This window comes from Ictalurus punctatus, chromosome 26, assembly GCF_001660625.3.
Source record: "Ictalurus punctatus breed USDA103 chromosome 26, Coco_2.0, whole genome shotgun sequence".
Taxonomy (NCBI): domain Eukaryota; kingdom Metazoa; phylum Chordata; class Actinopteri; order Siluriformes; family Ictaluridae; genus Ictalurus; species Ictalurus punctatus.
This window is the reverse complement of record NC_030441.2, coordinates 19,990,710-20,008,903: the sequence shown is the minus strand read 5'-3', so window position 1 is coordinate 20,008,903 and position 18,194 is coordinate 19,990,710. Positions and strand designations below refer to the sequence as shown.

The 18,194-nt window shown below is 43.1% G+C and overlaps 2 protein-coding genes across 2 annotated transcripts in view; both read left to right on the top strand.

Annotated features, from left to right (window-relative positions):
- The window catches only part of col5a3b (collagen, type V, alpha 3b), a 48,921-nt gene extending 42,323 nt beyond the window's left edge, over positions 1–6,598 (top strand). The window contains exons 54-66 of the mRNA XM_053676340.1: positions 94–147; positions 724–831; positions 914–967; positions 1,058–1,111; positions 1,206–1,313; positions 1,393–1,446; positions 1,577–1,612; positions 1,698–1,751; positions 1,986–2,277; positions 3,589–3,701; positions 3,804–3,872; positions 3,985–4,218; positions 5,865–6,598. Of these exons, the coding sequence (XP_053532315.1) occupies positions 94–147; positions 724–831; positions 914–967; positions 1,058–1,111; positions 1,206–1,313; positions 1,393–1,446; positions 1,577–1,612; positions 1,698–1,751; positions 1,986–2,277; positions 3,589–3,701; positions 3,804–3,872; positions 3,985–4,218; positions 5,865–6,011 (1,377 nt within the window). The 3' untranslated portion in view covers positions 6,012–6,598. The remainder of the gene's footprint in view (positions 1–93; positions 148–723; positions 832–913; positions 968–1,057; positions 1,112–1,205; positions 1,314–1,392; positions 1,447–1,576; positions 1,613–1,697; positions 1,752–1,985; positions 2,278–3,588; positions 3,702–3,803; positions 3,873–3,984; positions 4,219–5,864) is intronic.
- Positions 6,599–6,680: 82 nt separating this feature from the next.
- Positions 6,681–16,918, top strand: olfm2b (olfactomedin 2b). The gene is made up of 7 exons (XM_053676341.1): positions 6,681–7,571; positions 10,442–10,591; positions 12,936–13,091; positions 13,528–13,744; positions 14,786–14,892; positions 14,985–15,099; positions 15,265–16,918. Exons 1-7 carry the CDS (start codon positions 7,431–7,433, stop codon positions 15,825–15,827), a joined length of 1,449 nt encoding a protein of 482 aa, XP_053532316.1. The 5' UTR covers positions 6,681–7,430; the 3' UTR covers positions 15,828–16,918.
- Positions 16,919–18,194: the final 1,276 nt, after the last annotated feature.

Sequence of the window (18,194 nt, the reverse complement as noted above, 5' to 3'; positions counted from 1 at the left end):
GTCCTTGGTGGGACACTGGTATTCCAGTAAACCTTGTTTGTTATTGTAACAAGAACTCTTAATCTGTCTGTCTTTCTATCTGTCTCTCTGTAGGGTCATTTAGGGCAACCAGGGAAACAGGGGAAGCCCGGTCTGAAAGGAGATAAGGTAAACATATTTGTAGATTACTGTTAAATACATGAGCAAAAAATGTATATTACTGTTCTAAGGACATGTTTTTTCATACAGACAACTGCAATGATCTGAATCAGAGCTGCATTACTAATACTGATGCTAATGCTAACAGAGCTCTGTTTGAGTACATACACATTCACAACAAATTAAAACACTTGTGACATACATCTAGTGTCTTCCTCATTATCATAATGGTACCTTTAGTTTGTGTATAGACTCTCAGTAACTATGGTTATGGTGTGACTATGACTTTTGGATATAATTTTTTAAGCCATATTCCTGATAACTCTTACATATAATGTCAACGTGCTCTTGAGAACTTCTGCTAGTTCTCCTGGTTTTGCTAGTTCCCCTAGTTCTCTGTAGTTTTCTAGCCATTTTTAGGATCTTCAAGATCCTTGGTGATTTATATTATTGTAACACAATGTGTTAGGAACCTACATAAAGGTTAGATAAAGGAAATTAGATAAAGGTTTGGATCTCAAACTGGATAAAAACAGGGTCTGGAATACGAGGGTTCTGTGACAGTCACGCTAATTTCTGTTTCAGGGTGCTCCAGGTTATGAGGGAGCCCTGGGGAAGACAGGTCCAGTTGGGGCTCAGGGGAGCCCTGGGAAATCAGGACCTCAGGGACTTCGGGGGATCCCAGGACCAGCGGTGGGTCACTTGTCTCTAAAAACATTGACATAAGCAAATGGAGGTTGTTGACACTCTGGATGTCTGTATATCTTGCTTTCAGGGAGAGCAGGGTGTAAATGGACCCCTGGGTCAAACAGGCCCACCAGGGCCAATGGTAAGTCTGGGGCAGATGCTCACATTTAACCTTAAACCTTTGACTTTTGAACAATATTAAGTTAACATGTTTTGCTCCTGTTACATTCAGGGTCCTGCTGGTTTGCCAGGACTTAGAGGGGACCCTGGCAGGAAAGGAGAAAAGGTATAACAGAATGACAAACTCATTAGTTAGTGATGTTATTTCCACTAGTCATATTGGTGAAGAATGTTGTGTATCATTAATATGTGTATTACAGGGTCACGGAGGTCTGATTGGTCTGATTGGTCCTCCTGGTGAAATAGGAGAGAAGGGAGATCGTGGACTTCCTGGTAACCAGGGGATACAGGGACACAAAGGAGATGAGGTGAGCACATCCAGAAACACTTATAGTTCTGTTACTGTTTTGAATATGTTTCTCTCTCACATCCACACCCATCTTTTAGGGTGCAGTTGGTCCTTCTGGACCCAATGGACCCCCTGGCCTATCTGGACTCTCTGTAAGTCTCACACAGTCCCAGACACACACACACACACTTACTATGATACATAATCTAAAATATAAATTCTCTGCAGTTTTATAATGTAAACTGTGTGTTGTTGTGTGTAACCTGCCTACCTGTCCTACAGGGTTCTATGGGTCAAAAAGGGTCAAAAGGCAACCAGGTGAGACACGCAGATACACGTTCACACATGCATGCATGTACACAAATATAATATGCACAAAGTCTAATGTGATGTGGTTGTTCAGGGCCCCATCGGACCGCGAGGAGATCCAGGAGCCATTGGTCCACCTGGTCCTCCAGTGAGTTAAACACACCACATGAACACACATTTTCATGTAGAGTCCCTAAGTGGGCAGCATGTTTGGGCATCATTATCACATCACAGATAAAGACTGTCATTTTTTAAAGTACCCAGAACAAATCCAAGGCCAGAATTGCGACCTTCTCTTGGCAGTCCAATATTTTTGTTTACCTTAAACATGGCAGCCCAAACTGTCATGGAATAATGTCTCTTTACATGTGTTTGTTTGTAGGGTCTTCCTGCAGCAAATTCAGCTCCTTTCTTCAGAGGCAGGAAGCGTAGATATCACTCTCAGGGTGAGGGAGAGACCGAAGGAGAGATCGAAGGAGAGGAGGAAGAAGAGGGGGTGGATGGCATGCAGAGTGATGGAACGGGTGAAGGAGCAAAGGATATAGAGGAGGTTTTTGCGTCTCTGGCCTCCATGAGGATGGATGTAGAGGGTTTGCGCATTCCAAAAGGAACCTATCACAGTCCAGCTCGTACCTGCAAGGAGCTCTGGATGTGTCACACTGACTTACCTGATGGTGTGTGTGTGTGTGTGTGTGTGTGTGTGTGTGTGTGTGTGTGTGTGTGTGTGTGTGTGTTAAATAAAAGTTTTGTCCACCTAGCAATAAAATCATGTCATAAAAAGACATTAAAAAGCCAGTCAAACCCAATCATGAGCTACAGTCCAATACAGTTCCATAATATTTTAACACTTTAACATCCTAAGAGCTGTTCCACTGCTGAGGTGAAGTTAGATGGGAGCTAGAAGAGAATCAAGTCAACATCATTTAAGATTTTATGATCACAACCTACCCAGAAGGCATTGCTGCAGTTCGACTGCATGTTCAAATGCAATTTCCTTTTCAAATTGGCAGATGATGCCATTAATAAGTTTAAACAAAAGCAATAATGTGATCTGCCAATCACAAACTCATACTACATCGCAGTAGTCCACCTAACAGTGGTGGGAAATGGTTAAGGCCCTGGGTTACTGAACAGGTTGGGGATTCAAGCCCCAGCACTGCAACGCTGCCACTGTTGGGCACCTGAGCAAGGCCCTTAACCCTCTCTGCTCCATGGGGTGCTGTATCATGACTAACCAGGGCAGTGTTGGCTTGACGACAGGGCAGTGGTGGCTTGACGGTAGGGCAGTGTTGGCTGGACGGTAGGGCAGTGTTGGCTGGACGGTAGGGCAGTGTTGGCTGGACGGTAGGGCAGTGTTGGCTGGACGGTAGGGCAGTGTTGGCTGGACGGTAGGGCAGTGTTGGCTGGACGGTAGGGCAGTGTTGGCTTAGCAGTTAAGGCTTTGGGTTGCTGACTGGAAGGTCAGAGGTTCAAGCCCCAGCACTGCCAAGCTGCGGCTGTTGGGCCATTAACCCTCTCTGTTCCAGGGGCGCTGTATCATGGCTGACCATGACCTGTGCTCTGATCCCAACCTCCTAACATGCTGGATATGTGAGGAAAAAAGAATTTCACTGTACTGCAATGTATATGTGACAAATAAAAACTTCTTCTTCTAATATTAGCCAGTTTGCTAGCAAGCAAAAGATGGCTACTGTTAATGTAATCTACTCTAATTACTCAAGTACAATGCTGCATGTAGGTTACACTAATATATAGGTAACTAAAATTAGTACTTTATGCAAAGCAGCTGAAGACAGGAAAAGTTGTGATCAGTGTCACATGATCAAGTTTGTGATGCAATAGAAGGAACCACATTAGCCTATGAATGAACATGTTATTTATCCCAGTAGCTAGCTAGCAGGTTAGCAAGCCCCATTTTAAATTGGCTATGCATACTTATGCATACTTATGCATACTTATATGTGCCTCTGTTCCCTGGATTTCAGGGGTGTACTGGATCGATCCGAATCAGGGCTGCCACAGAGATGCCTTTAAGGTTTTCTGTAATTTCACAGCAGAGGGAGAGACCTGTCTGCAGCCACACAGCAAGCACCAATCGGTGAGATGCACATTTACCATCTGTTATTATAAATATAGTTAATAATTAATATGATATAGTGCTGAATGATTGACTGGCAGAAGTGTTGTTAATGATTGACAGGTGAAGCTGTCTGCATGGAACAAGGAGAAACCTGGGACCTGGTACAGCAAATTCAGAAAAGGTTCACAGGTGTGTGTGTGTGTGTGTGTGTGTGTGTGTGTGTGTGTGTGTGTGTGTGTGTGTGTGTGTGTGTGTGGTATTAAGTACAACACTTGCTTACCTCCTGTCTATCCTGGTGCAGTTCCAGTATGTGGATGAGGATGGGAACCCGGTGCACGTGGTACAGATGGGTTTCCTGAGGCTCTTAAGTGCGACAGCACGTCAGTCCTTCACCTATCAGTGTCAGAACTCGGCTGGCTGGCTGGACCGCACCACACTCACATACAAACATGCTCTGCGCTTCAGGGCCAGCAATGGAGACGAGCTCGCACATCAACACACACACTACATCCACGCCAACTATGATGGCTGCCAGGTCAGATCACCTCACACACACTATGAATAGTAGGGAATAACACACAACGCATAGAACAGTGCAGGTTCTGTACATAACACTGGGGTGGATGTGATTATTAGTGACAATGTGTAGACCTTCTGGGACCTGCTCACTATGAGCTACAAGATTGTTAATCAGTGGTACATAATGCTGTTTTAGTAGGGTTGTAGTCAAGACTACCGCCGTCAATTCCAAGACCAGGGCTGACCGAGATTGAGCCAAGACCAAATCTTACTGAGGTCAACGCCCAGACAAGATCGAGTCCAAATGAAAGCGAGCGCAAGACTGAGACGAGTCAAAGTTCAACTGCTAATAAGTCCATGTCAATACAGAAAATGTAGACTGGACTTGAGTCCTACAGTCCTGTGTTTCTAGACCAATGGTCACCAACCCTATTCCTGGAGATCTACCTTCCTGAAGACTTTAGCTTCAACCATAATCATGTCCACCTGACCATCTAATCATGAACTTAAGAATGAACTTAAGTACTCATGGTCCACCTGACCATCTAGTCAAGAACTCCAGAACTTAAGTTCTTGATAAACTAAAACAGGTGTGTTAGATTTTCGTTGGAGATGAAACCTGCAGGAAGGCAGATCTCAAGGAAGAGGGTTGGTGTGCACTGGTGTAGGGCACTCACTATAAGCTATGAGGTTGTTAATGGTGGTTTACAGTTACAGCGTTTGGCAGACGTCCTCATCCACAGTGACTTACATTTATCTCATTTATACAGTTGAGCAGTTGAGTTAAGGGCCTTGTGCAGGGGCCCAGCAGTGGCAGCTTGATCAGTAGTCCAATGTCTTAACCACCACCACCACTGTTTACACTCTTATAGAGTGGTGTAGGGTCACGGGGGTTTATTCAAAAGCTGTGTGTCTATGAGGCTTGGTGCACGGTTCCTGCTCTTCCATCATGCATTATGGTTTGGCATGTAGGCCTTGCAGATTTCTGATGATCTCACATGTCCTTGAAGTTGAAGTTGTTATTCTGTTTGCTTGAGTTTGTAAATCCATCTGGCTGTAGCGCTTGTCCTCTGCCCTTGTGGCAGTATTTCTCTGAAGGGATTGGCTAATGTCGATCGGAGTGATATCAAGCAATCCTGGGTTTCTGTTAGTTCTGTTAGACCAGAACTGGTCATGCTGTGGCCATGAAAATGAAAGTCACTGTAACACACCTGGAACACTATGGTGAAGCGACAGTTCCTGCGTGTAAAATATCACAAACGTGTTATGATGTCAGAGCGAAATGAAATGATGTTTGTGCTATGTTAGTGTTTTTAACCACATTGGTCTGAATTCATTGAAAGATTCATATAAATCTAATTCATACATTAAAAACCTGCATTTACTACTCTATTTTTAACTCCGTGGAGCGCGTCGACCCGGGGGTTTTGCTGTAGTAGAACCGCAGGTTATGGCGAAAGGAAACATCAAGTCGAATTCACACACCACAGTACGGTGTGTTTTTCCTCCGCCAGAGTTCCAACATGAGCAGAATTTTAAACATCCGTGATATTAAGGTTATAAGCCGTTTTTGTTCTTTAACGACCATGTTAAACAACTCTAACCCTATGATAGCGCAGCAATAAGCATGTAATAACACACTGCATTGTGTCTCACTGATAGTCCCGATCGGGTCAGGACCGCACCGAGCTGACCTTCGACTTCCCGAACACGGACGCTCTGCCCATAGTGGACGTGGCCGTGTCGGATTTCGGAAACCCGAAACAGAAGTTTGGATTCTCCGTCAGTCCGGTGTGTTTCAACGGCTAAATATCCGAGAGAGAGAGAGAGAGAGAGAGAGAGAGAGACTGACTAAGACTGTACACACACACACAAACACGGGCAGAGTGTGTGTCCATGCGGCCCAGACTGAGGACACGGCCGCTCTCTGGTGCTTTTCTGTTCTGTTTTTATTTTTAATGTTGTTATTAGTTTGTTGCTGTTAATCATGTGACCAAGTGATCATGTGACCACAAAATGTAAGAATCACACACACATACAAACACACACACACACGGACACTTGGTGTAGACTGAACTGTGTTTGTATCTCATTGTTCTTCTCTCATATTGTAATGAGTTGTTATTTTATAAGAATGTGTGTTATGTTATGTGTGTGTGTGTGTGTGTGTGTGTGTGTGTGTGTGTGTGTGTGTGGTGTAATCACGGTGCTACAGGTTGCGTTTACATGTTGTATGAGACACCTGCAGTGCATTCTGGGGGGAAAACATTCTGCAGGTGTATAAATGTGTGTGATGAATGTGGCTTTGATGTTAATATAGTTTTTGTATTTTATTTTATCGATTATAACGAAATCATCTGCAGGGACACGTCTCTAATAAACCATTATAACAACAACACGCCTCCCCTCCCCTTACCTACACACACACACACACACACACACGCACGCACACACACACACACGGGCGAGGAGATAAAGGACCGGCGAGTCAGTCTCTGCACTCGTCTCTCTGTTTCTGTTTATAATAAAAGCCTTGTGTTTTATTTGATCATATTTATTTAATCTTTACAATCATTTTAATAATTCAAAGCCATCAAGAAGACGTTTCTTTCTGAGGAATAATATATCATCTTCATGACATTACTATACATCTTTAATATCGATGGAGTGGGGTCACTGCAGTGTGGAAGGACTTCTTGACATTTTTATTTTATGAATTCATTTTTAATTCAGATATTTTGTTTGTTTGTTTTATTTAATATTTAGCAGCTGACTTCATTGGACATCTTTTTCATTAGCATGTGGTCAGAGTTGCAGTTCTAACATCCCTTTTTAAAAAATCTGAATTTTTTTTACAATTAGTTTTTTGTTGGTTTTTTTTGCTTTTTTTTTTGTAATTTCGTTAATGTTAACGTTGTATCTTCCATGTTGCCGAGCGTTTCAGGGATATCTCCGAGCTCGTCGTTGTTATAGTCTTTAATTAGCTTTTTTTTTTGAAAAAGTTATAAAACACTTTTCATAGGTTTTTTATTTTGCATTAGAAAACACTTTTGAGCAAAACTGGGATAGTTTTTCTTCCTTTTTCTTATTAAACTGCACAAACTTTGTCGGACTCTTTCCTTTCGGTCTCGTCTTCTTTAAATCCGGATTTTTTCTCGGACTTTCTCGGACTGTACCTGTGTGTGCTGATCTGTCGCTGCTCCTGGCTTCTGCTCGCGTTGTGTAACCATGAGTGTTCCGATGTTGAAGATGGGTCTGGTGCTCAGTACGATGGCCATGCTGACCAACTGGATGTCCCAGACACTCCCCAGACTCGTGGGACTGGATCAGACGGTGGCTCGGCTGGGAACCTCCGAGAAGTTCATCAGCGTATGTGTTATTGCTGAAATATTACAGTAAACACTATCACACCGTCATTCACTACAATACACACTACACTCTACACTACACACTACACTGCACCACACACTACACACTACACACTTACACTACACACTTACACTACACACTTACACTACACAATACACACTACATACTACACACTACACTAAACTACACACTACACACTTACACTACACACTACACACTTACACTACACACTTACACTACACACTACACTGCACTACAAACTACACACTTACACTACACACTACACTACACACTACACAATACACACTACATACTACACACTACACTAAACTACACACTACACACTACACTGCACTACACACTACACACTTACACTACACACTACACACTTACACTACACACTTACACTACACACTACACTACAGACTACATACTACACACTACACACTTACACTACACACTACACACTACACTGCACTACAAACTACACACTTACACTACACACTACACACTACACTACACACTACATACTACACACTACACTACAGACTACATACTACACACTACACACTTACACTACACACTACACTACAGACTACATACTACACACTACACACTTACACTACACACTACACAATACACACTACACACTTACACTACACACTACACTGCACTACAAACTACACACTTACACTACACACTACACTACACACTACACAATACACACTAAATACTACACACTACACTAAACTACACACTACACACTACACTAAACTACACACTAAACACTTACACTACACACTACACACTACAGACTTACACTACACACTTACACTACACACTACACTGCACTACACACTACACTGCACTACACACTACACTGCACTACACACTACACTACACACTACACAATACACTAAACTACACACTACAGACTTACACTACACACTTACACTACACACTACACTGCACTACACACTACACACTTACACTACACACTACACACTACACTGCACTACACACTACACTGCACTACACACTACACTACACACTTACACTACACACTACACACTACACTGCACTACACACTACACTGCACTACACACTACACTACACTACACACTTACACTACACACTACACTGCACTACACACTACACTGCACTACACACTACACACTACACAATACACTGCACTACACACTACACACTACACACTACACTACACTGCACTACACACTACACTACACACTACACTACACTACACACTACACTGCACTACACACTACACTGCACTACACACTACACTACACACTACACTGCACTACACACTACACTACACACTACACTGCACTACACACTACACTGCACTACACACTACACACTTACACTGCGTTAGTAAACTTTAGAGCTGATCACCTGTAAGTCATTAAAGTAAAACTACGCAGTGATTAACACCCAGGTTTGTTAATGTTTAAAAATAAAAACGAATATTATTTATTAGTAAATTGAAATAAATTGAGCTCAGTGTTTTAATATTTAAACCCGGAGACCCGAGTTCAGCTCATTATTAATATTTACTAATACACTTTTTAAAAAATATCTAATGTGTGTAAATGTAAAGATATTTAGTCATAGGTAACAGTTCATTAATAAATATGTAATGCAATGTTGATGGTTACGTTCAGCTTTTTTTCTTTTCATATATAATATTAACGATTTGAACTGATGTTTTATACAACAGTGAACTCTGTCACTTAAAGTGTGATCGTTTATAACATACAGCATAAAATTATAATAAAATAACTCTAAAATAAATAGCGTTAACTTATTAGTTCATGTTATTATTGTGACTTTTAACTGATAGTGATATACAGAACCGTGTGTGTGTGTGTGTGTGTGTGTGTGTGTGTGTGTGTGTGTGTGGGAGGACAGTGTGTGTTGGTCAGCAGGGTGTGGGGACTTTTTGAGTGGGAGGTTTGTTTTTTGTTCCAGCTATAACTGGGAAATGTCCAATGCCACACACACACACACACACACACACACACACACACACACACACACACACACACACACACACAGGGTAGATGGGAACAGATGGAGAGGTGTGAGGGGACAGCCTGTTAATTAAAGAGCTCTACAGAGAGAGGAAAAGACTGAGAGAGAGAGAGAGAGAGAGAGAGAGAGAGAGAGAGAGAGAGAGAGAGAGAGAGAGAGAGGGAGAGACAGAGAGAGAGAGAGAGACAGAGAGAGAGAGAGAGAGAGAGAGAGAGAGAGAGAGAGAGAGAGAGAGAGAGACAGAGAGAGAGAGAGAGAGAGAGAGAGAGAGGGAGAGACAGAGAGAGAGAGAGAGAGAGAGAGAGAGAGAGAGAGACAGAGAGAGAGAGAGAGACAGAGAGAGAAAGAGAGAGAGAGAGAGGGAGAGACAGAGAGAGAGAGACAGAGAGAGAGAGAGAGAGACAGAGAGAGAGAGAGACAGAGAGAGAGAGAGGGAGGGAGGGAGAGAGAGACAGAGAGAGAGACAGAGAGAGAGAGAGAGAGAGACAGAGAGAGAGAGAGACAGAGAGAGAGAGAGGGAGGGAGGGAGAGAGAGAGAGAGATCAAATTAGTGAATTTAACCAGGAAATTATGCTCATATTTGCAGGAAAAACAGATTATTTCATTAGTTTTATTATTATATATATATGTGTGTGCTCTTAGTAATGTAGTTCCATGTTTACATTTGTTTATTAATTTCTCCGTCTGGTGGTGTTTCTTTTATCTCCTGTGACTGATTTTGAGAAAATTCTCAGATTTAATTCTTCTCTGTGTGTGTGTGTGTGTGTGTGTGTATATGTGTGTGTGTGTGTGTGTGTGTGTGTGTGTGTCTGCAGGTGGTGTATCCGGGGCAGGATGAAGGCTGGCAGGTGTTTGGTTCTGTATCAGATGTAGGAGGGAAGTGTGTGTGTAGGCTTCTCGCTCCCCCACTGAACCACTGCCGGAAAGAACCACGAACCACTCGCCTTCGCCAAATCGCAGAGCACGTGGGTCTCCTCCTCTGAAACACTTCCTGGCGCTTACCGCAGGTTTCACACACACGTTCCAGAAATAATTCAGGGCCAGAACCTAAAGCATACACTGTTCCAGAAATGATGCACCTCGCTTCATTTTCACGCCATTCGTTTGACTTTATTTCACATACTGCAGAGAACCTAAAACATAAAAACAACACAGGGGCTTGCCAGACCTTGCTTTTAAAGCCACGCCCCCTGTAATGCATAGAAATGTCAGCCAGAAAAATAGAGCTTCTAACATAAATTACAGTGTAAATAGGACTGTGTTTCTTCATTAATGTCATTTTCGAAGTTAAAAGATTAAAGCTAAAGATGTCACTCCATCTCACTGTACTCTTCAAAGTTTTAAAACCCTCAAGTAAAAAAAAAAAAAAAAAACACTTTTATTTTTAAAAAATAATATGTTTCTGTTAAAGAAAAATTACTTCCTGTCCACTAAAATGTATTAATGCACCGGTGTCTACCGTCATATAATCCACCATCCACCAGGGGGCAGTGTGGTGTCATTCAAAATGCTCATTCAAAAGAGTCACAAATGTCAGTTTAAGGCCTCTGTGAACAGAGTATTAAAGGTTCTGTTGTAGAACTCTACAATTGATCAGACAGCGTTCCGAAGAAAGTTTCTTTTAGAAGATAAGGACCATTAGTTGTCCAACGAAATCCTACAGAGCCCTTAAAGACACCTTAAAGCTATAAACTCTGATTTATCTACTTCTGCATTGCAAGATTTTGACAGCAGTTTGAGGATTTATGTTTAAATCGCAACACGGAAATGATCAAAGGACTAGGACATCACGAGGATGGAAACTACATTCACATTGCTCTTGCTCAGAGCAACTTACAGCAGTGCTTCTGCAGTCTCTATCAAAATCACAGCCTCGTGTTAGTTCACTAGGTCAGGGACTAAGAGTACCTTCAGTCTAGAAACCATGTTGAAGATCTTAATACAGCATTAAAAGAAATTAACTTAAGGATTATGTTAGTTTTTTTAATAATAGATAAACAAAATGCTAATTCAAGTATTTGGTCAAGAGGTAGGTCTTTAGTCTTTCCCAAGTTCATTCCATCACCTGCATGCCAGGACATAGAAGAGCCTTCCCTGAACCCTGAGTGATGGTGGGACCAGTTGAGCCATCAGTTGAGGATCAGCATGAACATGGTGCAGAGCGGGATGTTTTAAATCTGATGCAGCAGCTACAGGAAGCCACTGGAGGGAGTGTAGCAGTGGGGTGATGTTGGAGAACTTGGGGAGACTGAAAACAAGTTCAGCTGCATTCTGGATCAGTTGCAGAGGTTGGATGGCAGCAGAGGAAGTCCGAGCTCCAGTAGTCCAGCCTCAAAATAACCAAGGACTAAACTAACTCGGGTATAGAGGAAATAACCTCACTGAGAGAGCGGGTATAGAGGAAATGACCTCACTGAGAGTGGGTATAGAGGATATGACCTCACTGAGAGTGGGTATAGAGGATATGACCTCACTGAGAGAGCGGGTACAGAGGATACGATCTCACTGAGAGGGCGGGTATAGAGGAAATGACCTCACTGAGAGAGCGGGTATAGAGGAAATGACCTCACTGAGAGTGGGTATAGAGGATATGACCTCACTGAGAGAGCGGGTATAGAGGAAATGACCTCACTGAGAGAGCGGGTATAGAGGAAATGACCTCACTGAGAGAGCGGGTATAGAGGAAATGACCTCACTGAGAGTGGGTATAGAGGATATGACCTCACTGAGAGTGGGTATAGAGGATATGACCTCACTGAGAGTGGGTATAGAGGATATGACCTCACTGAGAGTGGGTATAGAGGATATGACCTCACTGAGAGTGGGTATAGAGGATATGACCTCACTGAGAGTGGGTATAGAGGGAGAACAGAAGAGGACTCAGCACTGATCCTTGTGGGTTACCAGTGGAGAGTCTGCATGGAGCAGATGTGGATTCAGTCAATGTCACTTTATTTGAGCATCCCGGCATGTAGGAAGCAATCGATCTCCATGCTCTGCCATGAATTCCATGACTCATGAGGATGGGCAGGAAAGTCTTGTGGTTGACTGTGTCAAATGCTGTTGAAAGGTTGAGGAGGATGAGGGCTGATTACAGTTTGGCTGATCTCGCGGCATGGAGCTTCTTAGTAACAGCCACAAGTGCAGTTCCTGTGGAACGTTCTGCTTTGAAGCTGGACTGTAAGGATCTTGGAGTGTATTCTGGGTAACAGTGATATCAGACAGAAGTCTTCCTAGAGAGACCAAAGCATACAACATACTGTGCTGTTGTGAAGCAAAGGATTGTGTCTGTGTGTGTGTGTGTGTCAGGTTCAGAATGTTTCTCAGTATTTGGAGATGTTGGATTGGCGAACATCTCGAGATCTGCAGCATATCAGAGACACGGAGAAGAAGATCATCGGTGTGGAAATGAGAGTAAAGACAGCACTCAATAACCCTCGTACAGTCACTGATAAAGTTTTACAGGTAAACACACACACACACACACACACACACACACACACACACACACACACACACACACACACACACTCAGGTTGCTTCTACTTCATTCTATTTCACAAATGAACTCTGCAAATCTCTGCATGTCTACGTCGGTTAGCTCTGAGACCTCTGCTTCTCTCTTTTCAGTGTCAAAGCGAGAATTTTTATGGAATTTATGGAATCACAGGTCTCGGGGGAACAGATACACGTGAACACCAGAAGGGATTTGTGATTTAAGTGATTTAAATGAACTAGCTAATTTAATGTGAGCATGCCAGCTAGTTTTGTTAAATACAGAGCTAACTGGCTAGATGTCACCAGTCTGGGATCCATCTTCAGGTAACCCACTAAACTAGCAAGTTGTGTGTGTGTGTGTGTGTGTGTGTGTGTGTGTGTGTGTGTGTGTGTGTGTGTGTAGGACCTGGAACAGAGTGTGCTGGAGTGTATTCCTCTGCGTGCTGTGTTGGCTCGGTTCAAGTCTGAGGTGCTGAAGGTGGAGGTGTTAAAGCGAGAGATGGAGAGAGTGAGCTCAAGCCTCAATCAGGAGCAGACACACACCTACAGCAGTGTTCACCAGCTGGAGCAGAGAGAGATACAGCTGCAGAGCCGACTGCACACTTGTGCTAGCTCAATTGGTGTGTTTGTGTGTGTGTGTGTGTGTGTGTGTGTGTGTGTGTGTGTGTGTGTGTGTGTGTGGTTTGGGCTACTTCCTGTTCAATTATTAACTATCATAGATAGTAAACTGGATGGATGGATGGATGGATGGATGATAGCTGGATAGATAGATGGATGGATAGATGGATGGGTGTATGGATGGATGGATGGATGGATGGATGGATGAATAGATGGATGGATGGAAGGATGAATAGATGGATGGATAGATGGATGGGTGTATGGATAGATGGATGGATGGATGGATGGATGAATAGATGGATGGATGGAAGGATGAATAGATGGATGGATGGAAGGATGAATAGATGGATGGATGGATGATGGATGGTTGTATGGATGGATGAATAGATGGATGGATGGATGGATGGATGGATGGATGGATTGATGATGGATGGATGAATAGATGGACGGATGGAAGGATGAATAGATGGATGGATGGATGATGGATGGTTGTATGGATGGATGAATAGATGGATTCATGGATGGATGGATGAATATTTGGATGGATGGATGGATGGATGAATAGATGGATGGATTGATGATTGATGGATGAATATATGGATGCATAGATGGATGGTTGGATGGATGGATGGATGGATGGATGGATGGATGGATAGATGGATGGATGAATGAATAGAGGGATGGATGGACAGATGGATGGATGAGTACTTTATTGATCCCTGAGGGAAATAGTTTTAATTGCAAACACATTTTCCAGAGAACTTGTCTATGTACCTTAGCTAGCTAGGTCTTTGAAGTTAGGTAGCTAGACAGTTACAGAAGTAAGACTTGAATTACTAGCTGTGTTATTTCAGTTAATCAGTTAATCAGACCTGTGCTGCCCCTGAATAACTGTGAATGGTGTTGGATTTGGCCATAAGGCAACAGCGAAGGCTTCAGTAGTGTACACTGGACGTGTAATTATGTATGTGTGTGTGTGTGTGTGTGTGTGTGTGTGTGTGTGTGTGTGTGTGTGTGTGTGTGTGTGTGTGTGTGATTTTAAGGTTGTGGTAAACTGATGGGAATCAGTAACCCGGTCACCATCAGGTCCTTTGGGTCCCGATTTGGATCTTGGATGATGGACAGTATGATTTCCAGCTCTGATGAACGAGTAAGCTCCACCCCCTCACACTCACTTCAATTGCAGACCAAGAACAGTGAACAGATCCGACAGAACCGGTCTGTCTGTGTCTCTGTCTGTAGGTTTGGTCCATGGATGGCTACTTTAAGGGAAAGCGCGTGTTTGAATACAGGTCACTGAGGGACTTCACTACAGGACACGACTTTGTAGTGCATCAACTTCCTCATCCATGGTCAGGTACATGGACTGCTTGGAAATGGAGTTCACAACACCCCTGAAACCTACAAGTGACATTCCCTTCAGTATTAGTCTAATAGGTTAAGTGTTTGGTGTCAGACAATGTGGTGAAAGTGTGGTTTCCTCTTCTTTCACCATTTGTCTCTCTCTCTCTCTCTCTCTCAGGTACAGGTCATGTGGTGTATAACGGCTCTCTATACTACAATAAACACCAGACTAACGTTATTGTGTGTTATCACCTGCTCTCTCGCAGTGTGCTAACACAGCGCACTCTCTCTCACGCTGCTTACAACAACACCTTCCCGTACTCTTGGGGTGGATCCTCTGACATTGACCTCATGGCAGATGAGAGCGGTCTCTGGGCGGTCTACACCACTCTCATGCACGGGGGGAACATGGTGCTGAGCCGCCTGGACCCTGTCTCACTGGAATTGGTACGGTCCTGGGACACTGGTTTCCCCAAACGTAGTGCCGGAGAGGCTTTCATTGTCTGTGGCTCGCTGTACGTCACTGACTCGCACCTGAACGGGGCAAAGATCCACTTCGTCTACCATACCGACACCGAAATGTACGAATACACACAAATTCCATTCCACAACTTGTACTCACACATCTCCATGATGGACTACAATCCTAGAGAGAAGGTGCTCTACGCATGGAACAATGGACATCAGGTCATCTACAACATCACACTCCTGCAGGAGGTCAAGCCCTTCACAGACACATAGATAATAGAGGAGACAAGGGAAGAGAAAAGAACAAGGAAGGGAGAAGGGAAGGAAGGGCAAAAGGAAGGAAGGAAGAAGAGAGAGAGGAGGCAAAAAGGAAGGGAAAGCGCATTAGGGAAGATGAAATGATAGTCAAATATTACATTTCAGCTGAAATCCATCCCTTAGCTACACCACTGTAAACAAAGCATTTCAAAATCCAATATTATGAATGACAAATGTTAAGAATGAAACATCCATCCATCCATCCATCCATCTTCTATACCGCTTATCCTTTTCAGGATCACGGGAAACCTGGAGTCTATCCCAGGGAGCATGGGGCACAAGGTACACCCTGGACAGGGTGCCAATCCCTCGCAGGGCACAATCACATACACACTCACACACAATGACACTTTGGACATGCAGATCCGCCTACCATTCATGTCTTTGGACTGGGGGAGGAAACCGGAGTACCCGGAGGAAACCCCCGCAGCACGGGGAGAACAGACAGGGCAGCAGCGGGAATCAAACCCGAACCCTGGAGGTATGAGACGAACCAAGCCACCATACGCCCTTAAGAATGAAACGTTAAACAAATATTACTAACTCCTTTTTTGGATGGAAGGATGGACGGTTGGTGGATGTAATGGAGTTAGGAAGGGTGGAGGGAAGGAAGGAAAGAGGACTGGAGGCAGGATGGAAGAGATGAATGGAGAATGGAATGAAGGGGGTGTGAAGGAATGAAGGAAGGAAGAGAGGATGATGGGAAATAAGGAAGGACGGAAGGTGTTATCTACTTTCCTGGATAGGGTTAAGTCACAGGATAGTGACACACACTCCATGCAGAAGTGGAATAAAACAGCTAGGAAAACAGGAGAACTACAGAACCAGAACCAGAACCAGAAGATGTGGGGGACCAGGGCCAGAGGAATTAGAACGTCGAGTCTGATGGAACTAGGAAGTGAACTTCAGGATTTTGTGATAATATAATGTAATTTTGTCTATCATTGTGTGTGTGTGTCACTTTGTAGTCAATGCTGGACTGAATTAGTTTCTGCATGGAATTGATGTTCTATACATGTGGAATAAATATTAAAGTGTGAAACAATCTTACAGCAGTTTTATTTGTCTAATAAATTCCCTTTCTGAGTAAAGACAATAAGCACACACACACACACACACGCACAGGGATGAATATTAAATCTGAAAGGTAAAGAACAAAAACATAAAGGACACTTCAACACGCCTGGCCCTGAACCCCCTCAGTGTTTATTAAAGCAGCACATGATGTTAAACTGCGATCTATAACACAGCATGACACATGTTTAGAGATCAATAAAAGCACTTAAAGGAGTAGAAAAGAAAAGATAATATCTCCCTTTATCATAAATACAGTCATTCATCCAAGATAGGCCTCTTTTTCCTCAAATCTAACATGGTGAATATTGTGCACAAGTTAACTGTAGTACCTGCGTACAGCCACCGGAGGCACCAACCGTCTCTGCTACTTCCTTCCGAGCTCCGTAATGTCTCTATACACATTTATTTACACAAATTATTTGTAACTGCTACTACCAAACCAAAGAGAAAGTTGTGGTGTTAAAAAATGCAACAGACCACCGAAAAAGCCCAGCACCAGCACCACCAACCTGCCACTGCTGGCCCCTGAGCATGGCCCTTAACCTCTGAACTGCTCAGTTGCGTAAATGAGATAAATGTAAGCTCCTCTGAGTAAAGACGTCTACCAAATGTTATCAGTGTAAATATTTGACATTATTTTTTCACAGTGGTGGCTCAGTAGTTAAGGCTCTGGGTTACTGATCAGAAGGATGAGGGTTCAAGCCCCTGCAATGCCAAACTGAAATATATGAGTACAGGGGAGTTCAAACGTGCTCTGCTGTCAGAAGTGATCAGTGATCAGAAAATGATTCAAACATTACAAAGGTGCAATCACGTTGAATAAATAAGTAAATAAATCATGTGTACTGTAAACACCTGACTGTAAATCGTGCAGTAATTTACTGCGGACAGGGTAAACATCCTTAGAGTAAAGCACTGTGATCTCTTCCATAGTATAAAATAACACTGACTCCAGTGTGTTGGTTCACTTGGTTTTAAAGTAAACAACGTAAAGCTGAAGCAGCTGAAGATTACGGGTCTTTCTCATGGACCCGTCATTGGCAGCGCTGGGGTTTAAACACCTGATGATATGGTGATGATGATGGTGATGATGATGGTGATGATGATGATGATGATATGATGATAATTTGATGATGATGATGAAGGTGATGATGATGATATGATGATGTGATGATGGTGATGATGATGATGATTTGATAATGATGATGATGATGATGATGATGATATGATGATAATTTGATGATG